This window comes from Cricetulus griseus, chromosome 6 (genome assembly GCF_003668045.3).
Source record: "Cricetulus griseus strain 17A/GY chromosome 6, alternate assembly CriGri-PICRH-1.0, whole genome shotgun sequence".
In the NCBI taxonomy this organism is placed as follows: Eukaryota; Metazoa; Chordata; class Mammalia; order Rodentia; family Cricetidae; genus Cricetulus; species Cricetulus griseus.
In genome coordinates this window covers 35,421,588-35,440,606 of record NC_048599.1, presented here as the reverse complement: position 1 = coordinate 35,440,606, position 19,019 = coordinate 35,421,588, and the positions used below count along the sequence as shown (strand labels likewise).

Below are 19,019 nucleotides of genomic sequence, written 5' to 3'. Positions count from 1 at the left end.
GGACATTTTGAGTTACAGTCGGATGGGTGGTGAGGCACAACATGTGATAAAATAAAATAAAACATTCTTGGCAGAAATGGGCTGCTGTGTGCAGCTCCAAACTGAGGCTGCCAGGCTGATCTGTCATCTCATTAACAGTTTCCCCAAACCCTTGCTTCCCTTCTTTAATGCTCTCTACACCTTCTCGATGTCTCGCTTGATTTCTTAAAGCAATTCAACAAAATTGACGATGTGGTGGTGTGCTAAAGACTATAGTTTGATGAAAACCATCTTGCAGTGTCTGCTTACACGTATCTTGCAATGTTGGGGGACAGCTTTGCCAGTGAAAACACTGTGCCTTGTGTGTTAAGCACGTGTTCATGCCCACCAGTCCTGTGTTTCAGGTTTAGACTATGATTTTTGTGATAATAAGGGGCGTGGTTGGGTGTGGTATGGCGTGTCAATGTTACAAACTCAGTTTCTCTCTCTTCTTCCTCCCTCCCTTCTCTCTCTCTCTTTCCTAAGAAAATGCATCTTCCTGATTATCCAATTTATGGCAGGATTTTGAATTTTGATGCTGGAAGGTAAACAATGCAAATATACTCCTTAACAGCTAAATATTTAAGTTACTTAGAGCAATGATCTCCATTTCCTTACAGCAGAACTGGTCTACTTCTTCACACTAGAGCAAAAGGGGGGAAATCAGACCTCAACAGTTCTCTGGACTGTCACTCCCTCCCCCTTCCCCACCCCGCCTGCTCAACCTTAATTATCCTGTAGGCAAAGACATTAGCAGGATTCTGACCCAGCTCCTGGGGTGGATGACTACATCTGTTTAAACTTCCCCTTTGGGTCCTGATGCAGTTGCAAGCCCAGAGTCTAAAAAACCTGCTCCCAGCATGAGTATCACGCCTCCCCCGCCCCCCCGGGCAGTCTTGGGATGCAGGTGCGTCGCTGACTCTGGAAGAGTCTCTTCTATTAGCCATCACAGGTTGCGGGGGTGGGGGCGGGCATCCCGGACTCCCGCTGGACCGCCAGATGTTTAGTTGCTGACCTGCTTGGAGCATGGGGAAAAGAACCGGGAAAAATGCGCCTTCCCGCTCCAATGAGTCACCCCTGGAAGGATGCTCTTTCCAGCCTAGGATTTGCCCAAAGTGGAGGGGGCGGGAAGGATCAAATTCGCTTTGTTATTGGGAGAAAGGGAGAAAGGTGGGAGGGGAAAGGAGGGGAGAAAGAAGTGAGAAGAGATAAGAGAGGAGAAGGGAAGAAAGAAGAGGAAAGAGATTAGAGAGTTGTTTTGTAGCTGAAGACTAGTAAGGAAGAGCAACAGGGAGCGGCCGGGGCCCTCGCTCCCCTCGGGGCTTCTGACAGCCGCACGCACCGTAATTCCCTTCCCGGAGCTGTGCAGATTTCCACAAACAATGACATCACCGGGCGCCGGCAGCGGGTGGCAGCGGGGGGATTTTCCTAGGCGCGCAGCGGCCGGGCGGAGCAAAGGCGCTCTGGGCTGGCGGGGGCGCGGGCAAGCGGCGCCCCCGGGGACCCAGGCAGCCAGCTGGGCGGGGGAGGGCTGGGGCGGGCGGGGGCGGGCTCGGGGCGGCCCGGGGCGGGGCCCGCCGTTCCTCTAGTCTCCATTGGCCGCTGGCGGGCGCGCGTCACTGGGGCTGGCGCTCGCCTCCAGCCCTGTGGAATTGGAGCCTAGGAGGAGCTGAAAATGCAGATTTAGCATCAAGCACAGACATACACTAGCTCTTTCTCTCGGGTACACATAGCTCCGCACATTCGCACCCCTGCCAGCCAGCCCGGCTGCGCGACTCCACGGCTTCTCTGGCAGCCAGCTGCTGGTGGACAGCGCACAGATTTGCTGTTTGCCAAGCTATTCTTTTGCCTCTTTTGCTATACAAAGATTTTTAAAAAGAAAAACAGAAACAAAAACTACATACCTATTTTTTATTTGTATCTTCCCTCCTCGTCCCCTGCTCCACCCGCCTGCGCGCCTCGCAGCCCCACTTTTCACTCCCAAAGAAGGATGGAGGGCGGTTGTGGATCCCAGTGGAAGGCGGCAGGGCTCCTCTTCTGTGTCATGGTTTTTGCGTCTGCCGAGAGACCCGTCTTCACGAATCATTTTCTTGTGGAGTTGCATAAAGACGGAGAGGAAGAGGCTCGCCAAGTTGCAGCAGAACACGGCTTTGGAGTCCGAAAGGTAAGATTTCTCCCATGCATTTCAAATGTTGTTTCCAGAGGACGGACAGCCTTGTGCAATCTCGTTGCAGATTTGCAAGTTTTCTGTCTTTTTTTCATGCTATGCAGCTATTCTGCCTTCGGCTCTCAAACACGACATTGCCTCCGGTGATCTTTCGTGGGTTATGTAATTAAAATGTCCTTCATCTGTATTAGAAAGGTCAGCGAAATAATTTGTTAGTGTTTGACTTGGTGAGGGGAAAATAGGACCGCACCTTGCAAAGGATGCTGTGCGCCCGGGCTGCTGTCCGAGGTACCAAGTTCTCCAGGCTGCCTGGGGACAGAGGGATAGAGTCCAAAGCAGCTGGGCTTGACGTCTACTGCTTTGCCAGGGAAGTCTCCCCGCCCCCACACCCTGGAGGAAGAATAGTTTCCCACCGACGTGGCTCGAAGATTGAGCGTTGCAGTTCACCCCAGTTTTCCGACCCACGCCTAGAGGACTTCCCTCCCAACGACTTCGGTCCCTGCTTTTTTTTTTCCGCGGACAAGAGTTTTCTGACTTAGAAACATGGATGGGGTTCTCCAAAACCCGTGCGGAACTTCTGCGCTCTGGCCCCCTCCCACGACCTCCCACCCCCAAAGCTCTCTCCTGTTTGTAGAGTTCTTAATTCGCTGTTGCGGGACACCACACCGCCAAGAGAGATGGATTCTGAGGGGGATTCCCCACGGAGAAGTCGAGGTGTCCTCTCCTGATAATGTGGGCAGCCAGCATGGCTTTCCCCGGGGAGCACGGGGATCCCCATTCCAAGTTGTCCGAGTTGAACTGTTGGAGTTTCGGGTGCCGCTGGCCACTTCGGGAGAAGTTAGGGTACTCGTCCTAGGGGAAACGGAGGAAAAGAATACTCTTGGCGGGGGACATGTGTGACCCACTTGTTCTTCCTGCAAAATATCTGTGTCCAAGATCTGGAGTGTCCTTAGGGGACCTGGCACTGCTGCGGGGGGGGAGGGGAGTGGGGTTGTGAGAAGCCAGAGGGAGGGGAGTGGAAGGTCAAAGGATGCAGCTTGGTACCCGTGGACAGGGAGGACGCCAGTGGGGTTTTAGGCCCCATCCCCTCCCTCCTGGTCTCCACAAGGAAACAGGAGTGAGAAAGCAGTGGGCTCTCTTCTTGGAAGGGCAGCACAGGCTGGTCTCCTCTGTCCGGATCTATGCCTCTCACCGTGCTCTCAGCCACCACGAAGACTCCTTCAGGAGCGCAGGGCTCTCCCGCCTCCACTTACCAGCGCAGCGGCGCGTTTTTTCACCACAGCTGGGTTTGGCAGCGAGTTTCCCAGAGGTCCTGGAGGAGGCACAGGTCTGCGGGTGGCGCGCGGGCGGGTCTCACACACAGAGAACTAGTTGCTCCAGAGAAGTGTGGGTGGAACAAGGGAGACCAGATTCCTGCTGATGGAGCATTTCGCTGGCCTCCTTAACTAGGGCTGTTTCCAATGACATCCAACCCTGGAACAAGTGGACCCTCTTCACCTCACCCCCCACCTCGCCAAAACTGGCAAGACCCAGGGTCCTAGCGCCATTGGATATGAGTGATTATAGTTAGTTGATAGCTGACAGTGAGAACTTTCATATGTCCTTGCATTCTTTCCTTTTTGAAAAAAAATATTTGTTTTATTATCAATTGTGTGAGTGAGAGAGAGAGACACACAGAGGGGGGAGAATGTGTATATGCAGGCTAGCAGAGGCCAGAGGCATCAGACCCCCCCCCACCGCCCGAGCTAGAATTACAGAAGGTTGTGTACTGTTCCATGTAGATCCTGGAAACTGTATGTGAGCTCTCTCTACAACCCTCTTCCATACATTCTCACTTAATATTCTCAACAACTGCAAGATGCTTCTGTTGTTAGAAAACCTTTGCTGGGTGTCAAGAGGATTTGTGGGCCTGGGGTATGCTAGGAAGGGACGAGGCAGCAAGATCCTTAATTCATCAGTGCCCATGCAACCCTATCTGTGGGTATCTTCTGTGTCAGCCCCCTCTCACAAGGAAGGCAGACCCTGCTTCAATGGTTTTCTATCTCCTTTTCTTCCCCTTTAAAAAATACATCCTTAGGATCTGATACTAAAAACGTAATCAAAGGTAGGAATAGCTGAATCTGATAATAGCTCATCTCTTCAGTTTTTTGATATGGTTAATTTTTTCTGACGTGAATAAATACCTCAAGGAGAATTTAACGGTTGTGATGGTGAAATTGACACTAGGCAAAGTATTGGGTAGACTTTGAACCAAAGGACACATGCACTTGGGGATTGACTATTTCTCCCCATTCTTGGAGAGGAGTCCACTGATTTTTGTATTGCAATGAAAAGCTTAAACTCCCATCTGTGAAGAACAGGCTTTCATTTTACTGTCTCTTTCATTATCTTTCCCTATCCTCTCAGAAAGTACCTCCTAACCAAACCCTGAGACTTCTGCTCTGATGCATATTCAAGAGCTAATCAGTGGATGACAAGGTTCCTTTGCCTGAAGAAGCTTCATAGTGCAGCCCCTGCCTTCAACAAGTCCTCTTTTCCTTCCTTGGATCCACATACTGTTGATCTGTCAAGACCTGGACCTAAATCTTGCCAGATGCTACAGCCATAAAGAGCTTTCCCTCTCCAAATGTCCACAGTCCACAAGGCAGGGGCAGCTGGTAGCCCCTATCCTGTCCTCAGTCACTCATATAAATAAGTGAAAGCAAAGCAGGTTTGTTTTTCCACTGGGCAGTTAAGTATTCAGAGCTGACATGTCTGTATTCTTGACTTCCTCACCTTAACCAGCACACTGCGGTACTCCACAGCCCTTAGAGAACTTAGTAGCCTGGTTTATTATTCTTTCCCCAGGTTCTGTTCTCTCTTGGTCTCCTTGTACTATTCTGTATTTGTCCCAACTTTTGTCATCTGTTTTGCATCCTAAACCCCAAGACATCTTTCTCTGTGATTGCTCTGAGCTTTAGCAGCCTCCCAACTGTCTCCTGCTCACTGTTGATATTAAAGAGTCTCAGGAGTTGATTATTCATACATAGAAAGGGGCAACAATGCAGGTGGTGGGGGTAGCCTTCTTGTTACAGGTTATTTCCTCCTAACCTCACAAAAGGAATAGAGACATCAGAATCAACCCTAGTTCTCAGATGAAATTCAAAGCTCTAAGGTGTTAAGTAACTGCACAATGTTGACAAAAGGATAACCCAAATATAAATTCAATTTCACTTGACTAGAAGCTGCCTCCAGGAACTCATCCCTGACTGTCAAGAACAGTGCTTTGGAGGTACCATTTTGAAAATATGAAAAAATTTCCCTTCCCTTTCCTTACTTTTTAACTTTGCTATAATAACCATTTGTTTGGCATTGATATGTGAGCATGTGTCATTGACTACTATGCACATCTGTACATTTCTCCAGAAGAGAAAAACTTTGACAGTCTGCCCTTTCCTACCCCTGATGTCACATGCTGTGCTGGGCATGAAATCCTAGGAAAGGTTTTGTTCGTGATTTAATGATTTCATCACTAGAAGACCATTAGCAAATACTTATGTTTCCTCCAGTAAATGGAGTATAATGCATGTCTAGTTTCTCTCTGTTTCATTTTGACCTGGTCCTCACCGCAAAACATGTCCATCTGAGATGCTATGTCTGAAGAACTAGGTAGTGACAAAAGTCATTTCAAATAACGCCTTCACTTCTCAGAACAATGTTTTTTTGATTTTTCTGAAATGGAAAATAAAAATTAGTTATCTAAGTAACAACATTCCATATCAAACAGTTTCAGCTGATTTTGGGTGGGAGAATGTTGTGCAAAATAAGGAAGGAGTTAGTTTTTTTAAGAGTTAACATTTAAACATTGTTAGGCACTTTTGTTTTTATTGAAATATGTTTGGGTTTTTACCCATGGAGGACTGACCCTGGGGTGATTGCCCAGGAGACATTGCATGACTATTTTTATGTGTGTAAGAATATTTTTCAGTTCTAAAAGCAATCTACTAATAATGGTGCTGGAAGGTAATAAAAATAAAATTTAGGTCATTGTACTTTATGGGTGTGTAATTTAACTTATGAGAGAACATAATTTAATATTTTCACAAAATGAACACATTTGTGTCATGTGCACTGAAGTCAAGAGAGAATTACTAGCAGAAACCCTAAGGCCCCCTATTGCTTCATTGGGTACTTCTGAGTTTAGGAAATATAAACATTGCTTTGGGGGATACCAAGTCCAGCTGGCACTCCATAGGCAGGTGGCTTCATATCTGCAGACTCAACCAGAAATCGGTGGAAAATGTTTTGAAACCAAAGGTACATCTGTACTGAACAGATGTTTCTTACCTGGTTATGCTTCCCTAATTTGTTTACTATTTACATAGCATTTATATACTGCATTAGATGCTATAAGTAAGTAGAAATAATTTATAGTACTTGCAGAAGTATATGTGTTGACTACATGCAAATCATACACAATTTTATATAAGGGATCAAGTATTTGAGATTTAGGTAAACACTAGAAATGCTAACACCAGCTCCCAGGAGATACTAATAGGCAACAGTACATGTATTTGACAACAGTACATGTGCATGTGCCTTTCTGTTGGAAATTACTAGAATGTATTCCATGAGTCATGCATACGTTTGGGGTTAGAAAGTAGTATTTTTTTTATTGCTATGTGTCCTGGTGAGTTTTTATTGGCAACTTGACTTTTACCTGGGAAGAGTGAGTCTCAAATGAGGGATCTGCCTAAATCAATTGACCTATGGCCAAGTGTCTGGGGAATTGTCTTGATTGTTGATTGATGTGACAGGGCCCAGCCCATGGTCGAAGGTGTTATGAAGCTGTATAAGAAAGCATGCCAAGTGGGAGCACGAGGTTTCTCAATGAGTTTTACTCCAGTTCCTGATTGAGTTGCTTCCTTAACTTTCTTCAGGGATGGGATGTGTCCTGGAATTGTAGGAAGAATTAACCGTTTCATTCCCTGAGTTGCTTTTGGTCATGATGTTCATCACAGCAGCAGACAGCAAACTAGAATACTATGTGGCAAATCACCACAATTTGCAGCCTGTAGAACTGCATTGAATCTGGTAGGTTTTAGTGGAGGCCTTTGCTATAAAATCCTCAAGAGATAAAATCAAAACATCAGCCAGCAGTGTCCTCATCTAGAAGCATGATAATGAATAAACTGCTTTCAGGTGCACCCAGAGTTTCAGAAGTGTTCTGTTCCTCATGAATGCAGACCTGCAATCTCCATTTCCTCCCTGGCTGCTGTGAGCAAGGTTCATCTCCTAGAGGCTACCTTCACCAACTCACAGACAGCCTCCTTCCGCAGACCTTCACATGCTGTCACCATTCAAATATATTCCTCTGGCAAAGGCCCTGTCCCTTTCTTAGGTCAACCTGATTAGGTCAGGCCCACCAGCATAATTTCTGCTCTGATTTTTATTCTAAAAAAAAAAAAAAAAAGATTTGGTTGCCTAAATTTGTCTGATTATTACTGCCAATGCTTTGTAATCTAATTACAGAAGTAAAATTATTCAATTTACAGTCCCACCCCACATTGCCTTATTTGAGGGAGAAGATTCTAAAGGGCATCAACACTGGGAAACAGAAGTCTTGAGAAACCTCTCAAAATTCTGCCTACCACAGACAAGCAGCCACAAGGTCTCTCAAAGCAATTATGACATTTTTATGTATCCACCAACAGTTATTCCACACAGTCACCCACTTCTGATATTTCACACCTCTTTGCTCTTAGCCATTCTAGTAGGGTGTGGTCATGCTACCTTCCGATTTTCGTTGCCACCTTGTCTGATGAGTAGCTAGAGTAAAATGCTTCACAGTATGCTTTGTTTTGGATACTCTTTTTTTTTTTACTATTTTTTATTAGTTCTACTTAGGGAACAAGCTTATTTCAAGTCCCTTCCCCCTCTCCCTCTCCTCACCCCTCCCTCCTCCCCCACCCCCAGTCTACCCCCCACCCCATCCACCCACCACTCCCCAGGCAGGGTAGGGCCCTCAACAGGGGCTCTGCAAAGTCCACCAAGTATTCCTATGCTGGTCCTGGGCCCTTCCCCATGTATCCAGGGACAGAGTGTAACCCTTCATATGGGATGGGCTCTCAAAGACCCTTCTTGCACCAGGGGAAAATACTAATCGACCACCAGAGGCTCCCTGGAGTGCAGAGGCCTCCTTATTGACATCCATGTTCAGGGGTCTGGATCAGTCTTGTACTGGCCTCCCGGACAGCATCTGGGGTCGATGTGCTCTCCCTTGTTCAGGTCAACTGTTTGGATACTCTTTTATTCAACATTTGCTCATAACTGGCCAGAGTGCTGGGAATAAGAGAGTGAGTGTTCAGCCTGAAATGGGACATCTACTTTAACCCTACCCTCACCAAGGCTCAGGGAATATCATGGAAAAGGAGGTAGGGAAAATGTGAGAGACAAATGATGGGAGGAAGTGCTCTGAAATGCTGTCACAGTCATGGACTCATAATGATTACGTTTACTTGTACAAGACCTATGAAAGATCAAGCTAGCCCAAAATTCATCATAGGCAAGGTAGATGATCTCCAGACCTCTGTTCCTTATTAGGGAACTATTGGCAGTGGATAGTTGCTGGGATTGAGAGAATCACTGTTTTTTTGAAGATGCAGCCTCTGGTATGTTTCCTATTTGCCAATGGATGGCCCCATACACATGCACATATGAACAGTTCTAACTGGATCTAAGAGAGCTATCATAAACAAACAAAAAGCCATGATGATAAGAGGGGACTTGCAGGGGACATGCAGAGACTTGTAAGAGGGGAAGTAAGGAGTAGATATGATCATATTTCATTCATTGTATACATTTATAATATTCTTAAAATTTTTAAGTAAAAATATTATATTACAAAAAGCAAATGTGTGGGGGAGCTAATTACAGTGCCGGGTTCATAGAATGAGATATCTTTTGTTGGTAGTGGCAATGATCAGACAGTGGCCTAGTAACACCCTTTTACATAAGGAAGCAGTCACATGTTGACTTGTAATAGATCAGGGAAGTAATAGACCCCAGTCCAATAACAATTCATCTGTGGCTTAGTAACAGTCCCTGAAATGACCCGGATCCTAGATTTCCATGAAGTTGGTTCATTATAGACCATGATAATTGTTGCAGCTGGGCATTCTGTCTTCCTTAGATTTTGACTGACTAGCTGCCTTAGAGAAGAGAAACATTTCCACTAAGCTAATCCAAGCCACTGGAGAGCCCATCTCCAGAAAGTCATCTGTAGGAGCAGCTGAAATCTTAATCATCCAACTTGAGATGCTTTTAATACACATGTCTCAGCCTGTGTTATATACAACTGTGACTGTGTAACATTTCTCGTGTAAGCAAAAATAAATAATATGTTCTTGGCCCATGCCCAAGGCACTAAAAGAAAAATCCATACCAAATGATTCTTCATGTTCCTTTTCTTCTGAGGCTGAATGATGTTGAGAAGACCAACTTTGAAAGCCAAATCATGGAAGTAACGTAAACACAAAATGAAAGGAGTTCTGATTTCTGATTGCTGACCTGGAAGACTTTGCATGGGTGAGAAATAAGCTAGTATAGTGGGGCACTGAGACTTGTGGCTTTATCTTTAGAATAGGCAGCATTACCCAAGCTAATATGTTATCAATAAATATTCCCTTTTTATGTTGCTAAAGTCAGTCTATAACCTATAACTAAACCAAGACAAATCACAACAAAAATAATCTTCCAATACCTTTGAGAGCTCCTATGTTATCTCATGCTGTCAGTGAACTCTCTAAAAATTTTTTATTTGTTTTCTCTAGGAAGAACATAAAATTCATTCAAAGCTCCATCTGCCTACTGCAGCCAATAAAGCTACTCATAATAGATGCTTAATATGTACTTCTTTGGTGATGAAACTCTTGGACAACAAGATGATAATTTGACCAACAAAAAAAAATGTTCTGGAAGAATTGTGATTCCAAAAACTGCCCCTGTAGGATCTTTTTCTCTGTAAGAAAAAGTTCAGCCAGGAAGTAAAAGCAATTGACAACCACCAAGTGAGCCATTGACACACTTCTGTTTCCCTACAATTCCCAACTTAGGAATTAACAGTACTGAAATGGAGGAGATTTTTGCACAGAAAAAATAAAGTATGTGATTAAAGCATGATAAAATACAAAAAGAGAGAGGATGGTGCTTCTTAAGTGAATGAAACTTGGACTCTAGATCCAGTTTAGGGCATCTTACAGCTATAGATCATGTTCAATATGGAAGTGACTGAGGCTACAGCTGAGTTTGCTATAATTATACATTCAGCTATAACATCTCAAAGAAGACAGGCTTTACCAAAAAGAAGTAAAATTTTCCCCTGTTTCATCTCACATTTGCATTCAGATCCATCATTTGAAAAAAAAAAAAAAACCTTTACTGAACTTGAACATTTTCATTTTCATTTGCAATATAAATAATGTGATAGTTAAGAACAGGAGTTATATTTGACTAAGGAGTCAAGAAAACACAACTGAGTTAATGTTGCTACCCTGTTGTATATGAGCAGGTAAAACTAATATAAAAAAAATGCACTGACTTTGCAGATTGTCTTTGTCTCAAAGCTAATTTGACTACAATGTTTTGGAGCATATGATATGCTGAGATCTTCTGGTGTGTGTAGCCAGATAAAACAATCCCTTACATTGTGTGTGAAATAATGACACAGAGTGAGACAGAACTCAGAGCTTCACAAGATATTGATGGTACATTGACAAGGACAGAAAGAAAAGGGCAAAATCCAGGTCTCTCTTCATTTATAACTTTAAAATTAAATTCCATAAACATCCATTTGTTTTCCTAATTTTATTATCTTTAAATGCCTCAGGTTTTTTTTTAAAAAAGCACTATAAAGAGCATTTAATAACAAAAATATCTCAGGTCTCGTGACTCTGAGATGACCATCGCCATCATTTCAATGCAGGTATGTATATATAAGTATGCAGAGAGAAAAGAGAGATGAACAACCCACTTACTAAAGTGGAATCACATCAGACATACTGCACTAAAGTTTTAAACTATCTGAGTTAATCATTAGAGACTTTAACAAAAGAGGAGAGTATGAGGAAACTAAAATCATTATTTTTATTTCTTACTTATTAAGCTTTATTTAAAAAGTATGTTATGATCAATGAAACTAATTCTTAAACAAAAGATATCACATTAGGTACAATTGGGTTTAAGAAATGGCAATTATGTGAAATAGAGTATACACAGTTAATGTATACAGTAATAAAATGAAACAAATGATTATACATTTTCATTTCATACACATTTACTTTAAGACAATATCTTTTTAATTGTTTATTCATTTTACATATTAACCGAAGTTCCCCCTCCCTCCCCTCCTCCCTTTCCCCTTAGCACCCGCATCCACTCCTCAGAAAGAGTAAGGCCTTCCATGGAGAGTCAACAAAGCTTGGCATATTAAGTTAAGGCAGAACTAAGACCCCTCCCCCTGCATCAAGGCTGAGAAAGGCATCCCACCATAAGGAATGGCCTCTAAAAAGCCATCCCATGCACCAGGGATAGATCCTGGTCCCACTGCCAGGTGTCCCAGAAACAAACTAAGCTATACAACTGTTGCCCACATGCAGAGGGCCTAGTTTGGTCCCATGCAGATTCCCTAGCTATAGGTTCAGAGTCAGTGAGCTCTGACGAGTCTGTGAGTTTCCCATCATGCTTTTGACACCTCCCCTTCCCCCTGCCCGGCCACTTTGCCCACATAATCCCTCTTCCCTCTCTTTGACTGGACTCTAGGAGCTCGACCTGGTACCTGGCTGTGAATCTCTGCATCTGTTTCTATCAGTTACTGGAAGGAGGCTCTGTGATGACAGTTGGGATAGTCACCAGTCTGATTACAGAGAAGGCCAGTTCAGGCACCCTCTCCACTATTGCTACAAGTCTTAGCTGGAGTCATCCTTGTGGATTCCTGGGAATTTCCTTAGCAACAGGTTTCTCCCTAAACCTATAATGGCTCCCTCTATCAAGATATTTCTTTCATAGCTTTCCCACTCTATCCCTTCCCCAACTTGACCATCCAATTCCCACATGTCCTCATCCTCCATCCCCTCCCCTTTACCTCCTCCGCATTCCAGGTTTACCCAGGAGATCTCATCTATTTCCCCTTCCCAGTGTGCTCCATATGTCCCTCTTAGTTTCCTCCTTGTTACCTAGCTTCTCTGGTGCTGTGGATTTGGGTCTGGTTATCCTTTGCTTTATAGCTACTATCCACTTAAGAGTGAGTCCACACCATGTTTGTCTCTCTGGGTCTGGGTTACCTCACTCATGATGATTTTTTTCTAGTTCCATCCATTTAGTTGCAAATTTCAAGATGTCATTGTTTTTCACAACTGAGTAATACTACATTTTCTTTATCCATTCTTCAGTTGAGGGGCATCTAGGTTGTTCCCAGGTTCTGGCTATTATTAATAAAGCTGTGATGAATATAGGTGAGCCAGTGTCCTTGTGGTGTGATTGAGCATCCTTTGGGTATATGCCCATAAGTGGCATTGCTGGGTCTTGAGGTAGATTGATTTCCAATTTTCTTCGAAACAACCATACTGGTTTCCAAAGGGGCTGTACAAGATTCCAATCTCACCTGCACTGGAGGAGTGTACCTTAGACTCCATATCCTCTCCAACATAGACTGTCATCAGTGCTTTTGATCTTAGCCACATTGACAGGTGTAAGATGGTATCTCAGAGTCATTTTAATTTGTATTTCCCAGATGACTAAGGATATTGAGCTGTTCTTTAAATGTCTTTCAGCCATTTGAGATTCTTCTGTTGAGAATTCTCTGTTTAGATATGTAACCCATTTTTAATAAGATTATTTGGTATTTTGATGTCTAGTTTCTTGAGTTCTTAACATATTTTGGAGATCAGCACTCTGTCAGATGTGAGGTTGGTGAAGATCTTTTTCCATTCTGTAGGCTGCCATTTTGTCTTATTTACTGTGTCTTTTGCCTTACAGAATCTTTTCAGTTTCAGGGGGTTTCATTTATTGATTGTTGCTGTCAGTGTCTGTGCTACTGGTGTTATTTTTAGGAAGTGGTCTCCTGTGCCAATGCGTTCCAAGCTACTTCCTATTTTCTCTTCTATCAGATTCAATGTAAGTGGATTTATGTTGAGGTCTTTGATCCACTTGGACTTGAGTTTTGTGCATGGTGATAGATAAGGGTCTATTTGCAATCTTCTGCATGTTGACATCTAGTTATGCCAGCACCCTTCATTGAAGATGTTTTCTTTTTTTCCATTGTACAGTTTTGGCTTCTTTGTTAAAACTCATGTGTTCCTAGCTGTGTTAGTTAATATCAGGGTCTTCAACTCCATTCCACTGCTCCATATGTCTGTTTTTATGCCAGTACCAAGCTGGAGAAAACTAAAATTATTATGCTTCAAATAAATTTGCTATATAAAAGATGTTTTGTAATAAATTTCTCTGAGTTTAAGAAAAATATCATATGTAAGATTTATGAGTTTCTCATTACATGTTGAAGAGAGAATATGTAAATATCTGTTTAATTATTTAATTGCATATTTCAAATTGTAATGAGTAAACACTCAGTGATTTGAAAAATGGAAAAAACTAGGATTCCCCCTTGCCTTACTGCTTATACTGATCAGTGTTAGTTAGATATGACATTTCTGTATAATGTCACATATAATTGTTAAATTTTCTATTCTACATAAAACCATAATGCATAGTATCTCTCATAGTTATTCCATCTGAAATTCACTTCTAATTCCACTACAAATCATTATGCCAGACTTCTTCAAGCCCCAACTGTTCATTCTCATTAAATTTTTCAGTTTTACTGAAAAACAAAGAGGACAGAATAAGAATAAAAAGGGAGTTGTCTTCAATTTAAGATTAAAGGATTAAAGGGGGGGAAATGGACAGTTAAGTTTTAATTGTTAATTGACGACCATTAAGTGAGCCATTGACATACTTCTGTTTCCCTACAATTCCAAACTTAGGAATTAATAGTAAAATGGAGGAGATCGTTACACATACACACACACACACACACACACACACACACACACACACACACACTCACAAATAAAGTCTGTGATTAAAGCATGTTCAAATATACAGAGAGAGACATGGTAATGGTATTGCTATGGTTTGGATATGTGATGTCCCCACATACTTGTGTTTTGAACACTCGGTCCCTAGATGATAACACTGTTCTGAGAGGCTGTGGAATCCTTGGGGAATGGTGCCCAGATAGTGGATATAAACCACTGAATGGGTCTTTGAGGATTTTAACCCATACTTGCTTCTATTCTCTGATTCCTGATTGACTCTGATGTGAAGACCAGCTGCCTCATGCTCCTACCATTGCAGAGACTTCCCTGCTGCAAATGGGCTATGTTTCCTGAAACCATGAGCCAAAATGAGCCCTTCCTCCATTAGGCTGCTTCTGTCACGTACTTTGGCACAGTGACAAGAAAGGTGACCATACAAACATCCACTAAGAAATCATCATTATTTCAAAGGGCAGGAAATCAAAGTCAACCTTTAGAGTAAAGGAAGAGATGATGAGGCTTAAAGGGAAACAAAATTTTGGGCACTATTGATGGGAATTGGGGAGAGACCTGGGGAAGACTTACAATGATTTGTGGGCAGTGCTGGGATGTGGTGGATAATTGGGGAGAAAGACTTATAAATAACACCATAGAATTACTTTCTAAAGAAACATTCAGATTGGATATGGGGGAAAAATTAAGTATTGACACTGGGGATAACTAAAGCTCTCTGATACGCAATGGACCTCAATGTTGTCCTGCCTATGGAGGTATTTATACGACATTTTCACTTACACACTAATTGATGGTTGGTGGTTTCTCTGATCTGGGACTGGCATGTTCTCAGAGTAGAATGTAAAGATAAAGAGGTTGGTATGCACTAAACTGTAAGGCCCACAGGCCTCTGAGCAGGAGCCTTCACAAGGAAGGTCATCTGTGAATGGGCAAACAAATGTGGGTGCCAAATGCCATGATTCCTTCCAGAAGTATGGTGGTGAAGGGAGGGAGAAAGCAGTGTGGTTGGATATGATTAGAATGACTCTTATGAACAATGATTTCCAAACACTTGTCACACCACTGGCAGATTGCTACTCCACCAAAATATTATGACATTCCTCACTAATTGAATCCGTATTATCCTAACTGGTTTATCCAGAGTCATTCACATTTTCACAAATAATAACTGCAATTATAGAATTACAGCCTGTCGGAGAAGGAAGAGATTTTTAGAAAAGTAATGGTTTTGCACTTCATTTTACACATGGAAAAAAGGAGATTAAATATGACATTTATGTTGTTTTATTTGTTGTTTGCTGGTTTATTTTGCTGAAGTTTCTCATTTGTTTGTTTCTGTTTGGATTTTTTGTTTTGTTTCCTTTGTTGTTTTTGTTTTGTTTTGCTTTGTTTTTAAAATGAGTTCCCTCTATAGCCCAGGCTGGCTAACTCACTATGTACCTCTCAGAGTGACCTCAAACTCATGATAACCTTCCTGCTTTAACCTTCTGAGATTCAAGGCATGAGATACCATGTCTAGTTCAAGAGTTGTGTAATTGAGTACTTGTGTATAAGCAATGACCCCTATAGACTCATATGTTTGAATATTTAGTCCCAAGTGGAACTCCTTGTGAAGGATAAAGAGGTGTGTCCTTATGGAGGAAGTATATCACTTGAAGGGGCATGCTTTGAAGTTTCAAGACTTTCATCATCCCCAGTGCTCTCCAACTCCTGCTTATGGACTCAGATGTGAGCTCTCAGCTGTTTTTGCCACCGTGCTTTTACTCCACCATCACGGACTCTAATCTCTGAAACCGTAAGCCCAATTAAACACTTTATTTTCTAAGTTACCTTGGTCATGGTGTTTCATTACAGTGGTAGAAAAGTAGCCAGGACAACTTTCAGAGAACAGTGCGTCCTGTTGCTTATCAGCTGTGCTTTGGGACCACTGAAATAGCTTTTCAGGATGAAGGAAATAACAAACTAGACAAAGTGACATTCCTGTGAGTGACTGGCCTTAAAGGATATCTGCCATCTCAATCATTGAGCTGATTGTACTAGTTCACTTCAGGCCCTCCCAACCTTCGTTTTGTGATTTTACTCCTGAAATGTTAATGAATTCTAGATTTATAAATAAAGCTGCTCATAGATTCATGGATTCCATCAACAGCCTTTGGATTTGCCTTTGGTAAAACATAGCACAGGAATCTGAGCACAGCATAATTCTCTGAGTACATGCTCATTGATTGTATTAAGTATTTTTTTTTGTTGCTGTGTTAAAATATCATGACCCAAAACAAATTATAAAAAGAAGGGTTTATTTGAACTTACAGTTCTGGGGAGATAAGAGTTCAGTATTATGGCAGGGAAGTATGGTGCCTGGGACAGGATGCTGACATCCTTTATTATAAGCACAAAACAAACAAACAAACAAAAACAGCAACTGGAAATGGTGTAAGTTTTTATACTCTCAAAGCCTGCCTCCAGTTACACACCTCCTTCAACAAGCCACACCTCCTAATCCTTCCCAAACAGTTCTACCAACTGGAGACCAAATACTTAAACATATGAGCCTATGGGGAACATTCTCATTCAAACCACCCTGGTAACTAACACAGTGCTGTGTATTCAGTAAGCACGCCATAAATATCAAAATAAATGAGGAGACAAACCTAAAATCTTAGGATCACCATGTGATGTTGTCTGTGGAACACACAGGTATGTCATGAGATTCTGCAGTAAAGAAAGCTAAGTGGGAAAAGCATTTACTGCCCAAGCATGAGGACTGAGTTCAGATCCCACAACTATGCAAAAAAGAAGCTGTGCTTGCCTGTAACTGGAGTCCTGGAAAACAGAGACAGATAGTTCCTGGGCTCAGCGGTGGGCAGTCTAGCTGACTTCGTGGATTCTAAGTTTAGTGAGAGACTCTGTCTCAAAAAGTAGAGAGTGATAGAAGATAGTTGAAGCTGACCCCTGTCCTCCACACATGCAAACATAAGCAAGCCAACCATGTGTGCACACACACATACACACACTCATTCACAGAAAATATAAAAAGAGAACTAGGCATACGAGAAATGGTAATCTGATGACGCTGCTTTTGCCTGTGTTAAATGGTTTCCAGTTGATTGATTGTTCTTAATAGCCTAACATCCTGTGACTTGTTAGTTAATTAAGAACCTAGTGACAGAACTAGATGAGGCAATCCACAAATACTATCTTTCTTTTTAGCATGTTCTTGGCTTCTGTAAGAAAAACTGAGCTTCGCCAGATAGCAGTCATTATCTTTCACTGTGATAAAAGTTCAAACACAAGAAGATGGTTGACATCCAAAAATCAACTCTAGTTTATTTCTGATGACTACATATCCATGTACCATCAGACAAGACTAGTTGAGGAGACCCAAAAAGACCTGGCAGAGCCCAAAAACATGGAGCAAAGGTGGGAAACAAATCACCTGTGATCTTTTAAAGTCTGAGAGCAGCACTTTGTGGTGAGAGGGGGGATAGCATGAAGAGAAAGCATTAGAGGAAGGCTGGGATAAAGAGGAAGGATATGGTGAAGGGGAAGGATGGGGTGGAAGGATGGCATGAAGAGGAAAGACAGGATGAACAGGAAGGAGAAAATGAAGAGAAATGAGAGGATTAAGAAGAATGTTAGGTACCAGCAGAAAGGTACCTTGGATGACTGCATCTTCAGGGAGGTTTATAATGAGCCCTAATTTGAAGTCAACAGTGGAAGCTAGGAATAAATCACCCCAGACAGTTAACTGGAAAAAAAGGAAAGAACCATAGAACCGTTATTGAAGGTTTGAATTAAGTTAGCAACAAAGTAAACAAGGGTCATAGTCACACCAGAAAGAAGAGTAGAATTTCAGTTCATGTGATGAGTGTGTACTAACTACATCCCATAAGAAGATATGATATAGCCCACAGAAACATGGACTTTGAAACAATAAAAAAGCCATGTTTCAATCTCTTGGGTATAAATAAAGGTTCTTTAAAAAATGGGAGAAAAGATCAAGTCCCAGTATACATTTTTGAGCCTTTGCTTATGTCAGTTACTAAGTTTCATTGGCCAAAGAAACTACATAGTCAATTTCAGAATCAGTGTGGCAGAAGACGAACTCTGAGAATGGATTTAGGGAGATATAAACAAAATGAGGATAATTACCATGGTATTCTCCTATAGGATCCTCTAATGATCATTATGTCTCTGATTATCCCATTAAATGGTGAGAAAGTTTCAAAATTCAACCAGCAGCACCATTTCTCCTTGGTTGGGGGTTGCTCTTAAAAAACATCAAGTCTCTAGCCCTTCTGCCAGCCCCATGTGGATGAATCATGAACTCAAGAGAACACCCACAAGGTAGAGGTCCATGGAAAGCTTTGGAATGTATATGTGCTGTTTTCAGGACAACTCCATTACTGGCTAAAGGAATACAGGCAGGACATCAACATCATCTGTTACAGAGGGGACATAAAGTTAGATAACATATAGACCCTGAATTTAAGGAATTCCAAAGACAAGGGTTTTTTTCTAAGCAAGTAGAACCCTGGCAAGTTTCCTTGCATGTGAGGCAATTATTGTCAAAAGAATGGAAGACTTGATGGAGCAGGCAATGTCAAGATCATGTGAGTTTTGTTGGGGTCTGTAATTTGCACAGATTCAAATGAAAGGAAATTTATAGATGAGGATACAGGGTGTATAAGAAAGTATCAGGGGTCTTAGAGACCACAAGTAGTTGTTCTGACTAGATGATAAGA

General features: G+C 42.3%; 1 protein-coding gene across 2 annotated transcripts in view; it reads left to right on the top strand.

Annotated features, from left to right (window-relative positions):
• Positions 1 to 2,008: 2,008 nt before the first annotated feature.
• Pcsk2 (proprotein convertase subtilisin/kexin type 2) overlaps positions 2,009 to 19,019 on the top strand; it is a 231,502-nt gene continuing 214,491 nt past the window's right edge. For both annotated transcript variants that reach the window (XM_035446952.1, XM_027421639.2), the window contains exon 1: positions 2,009 to 2,182. In XM_035446952.1, the coding sequence (XP_035302843.1) occupies positions 2,009 to 2,182 (174 nt within the window). The remainder of the gene's footprint in view (positions 2,183 to 19,019) is intronic.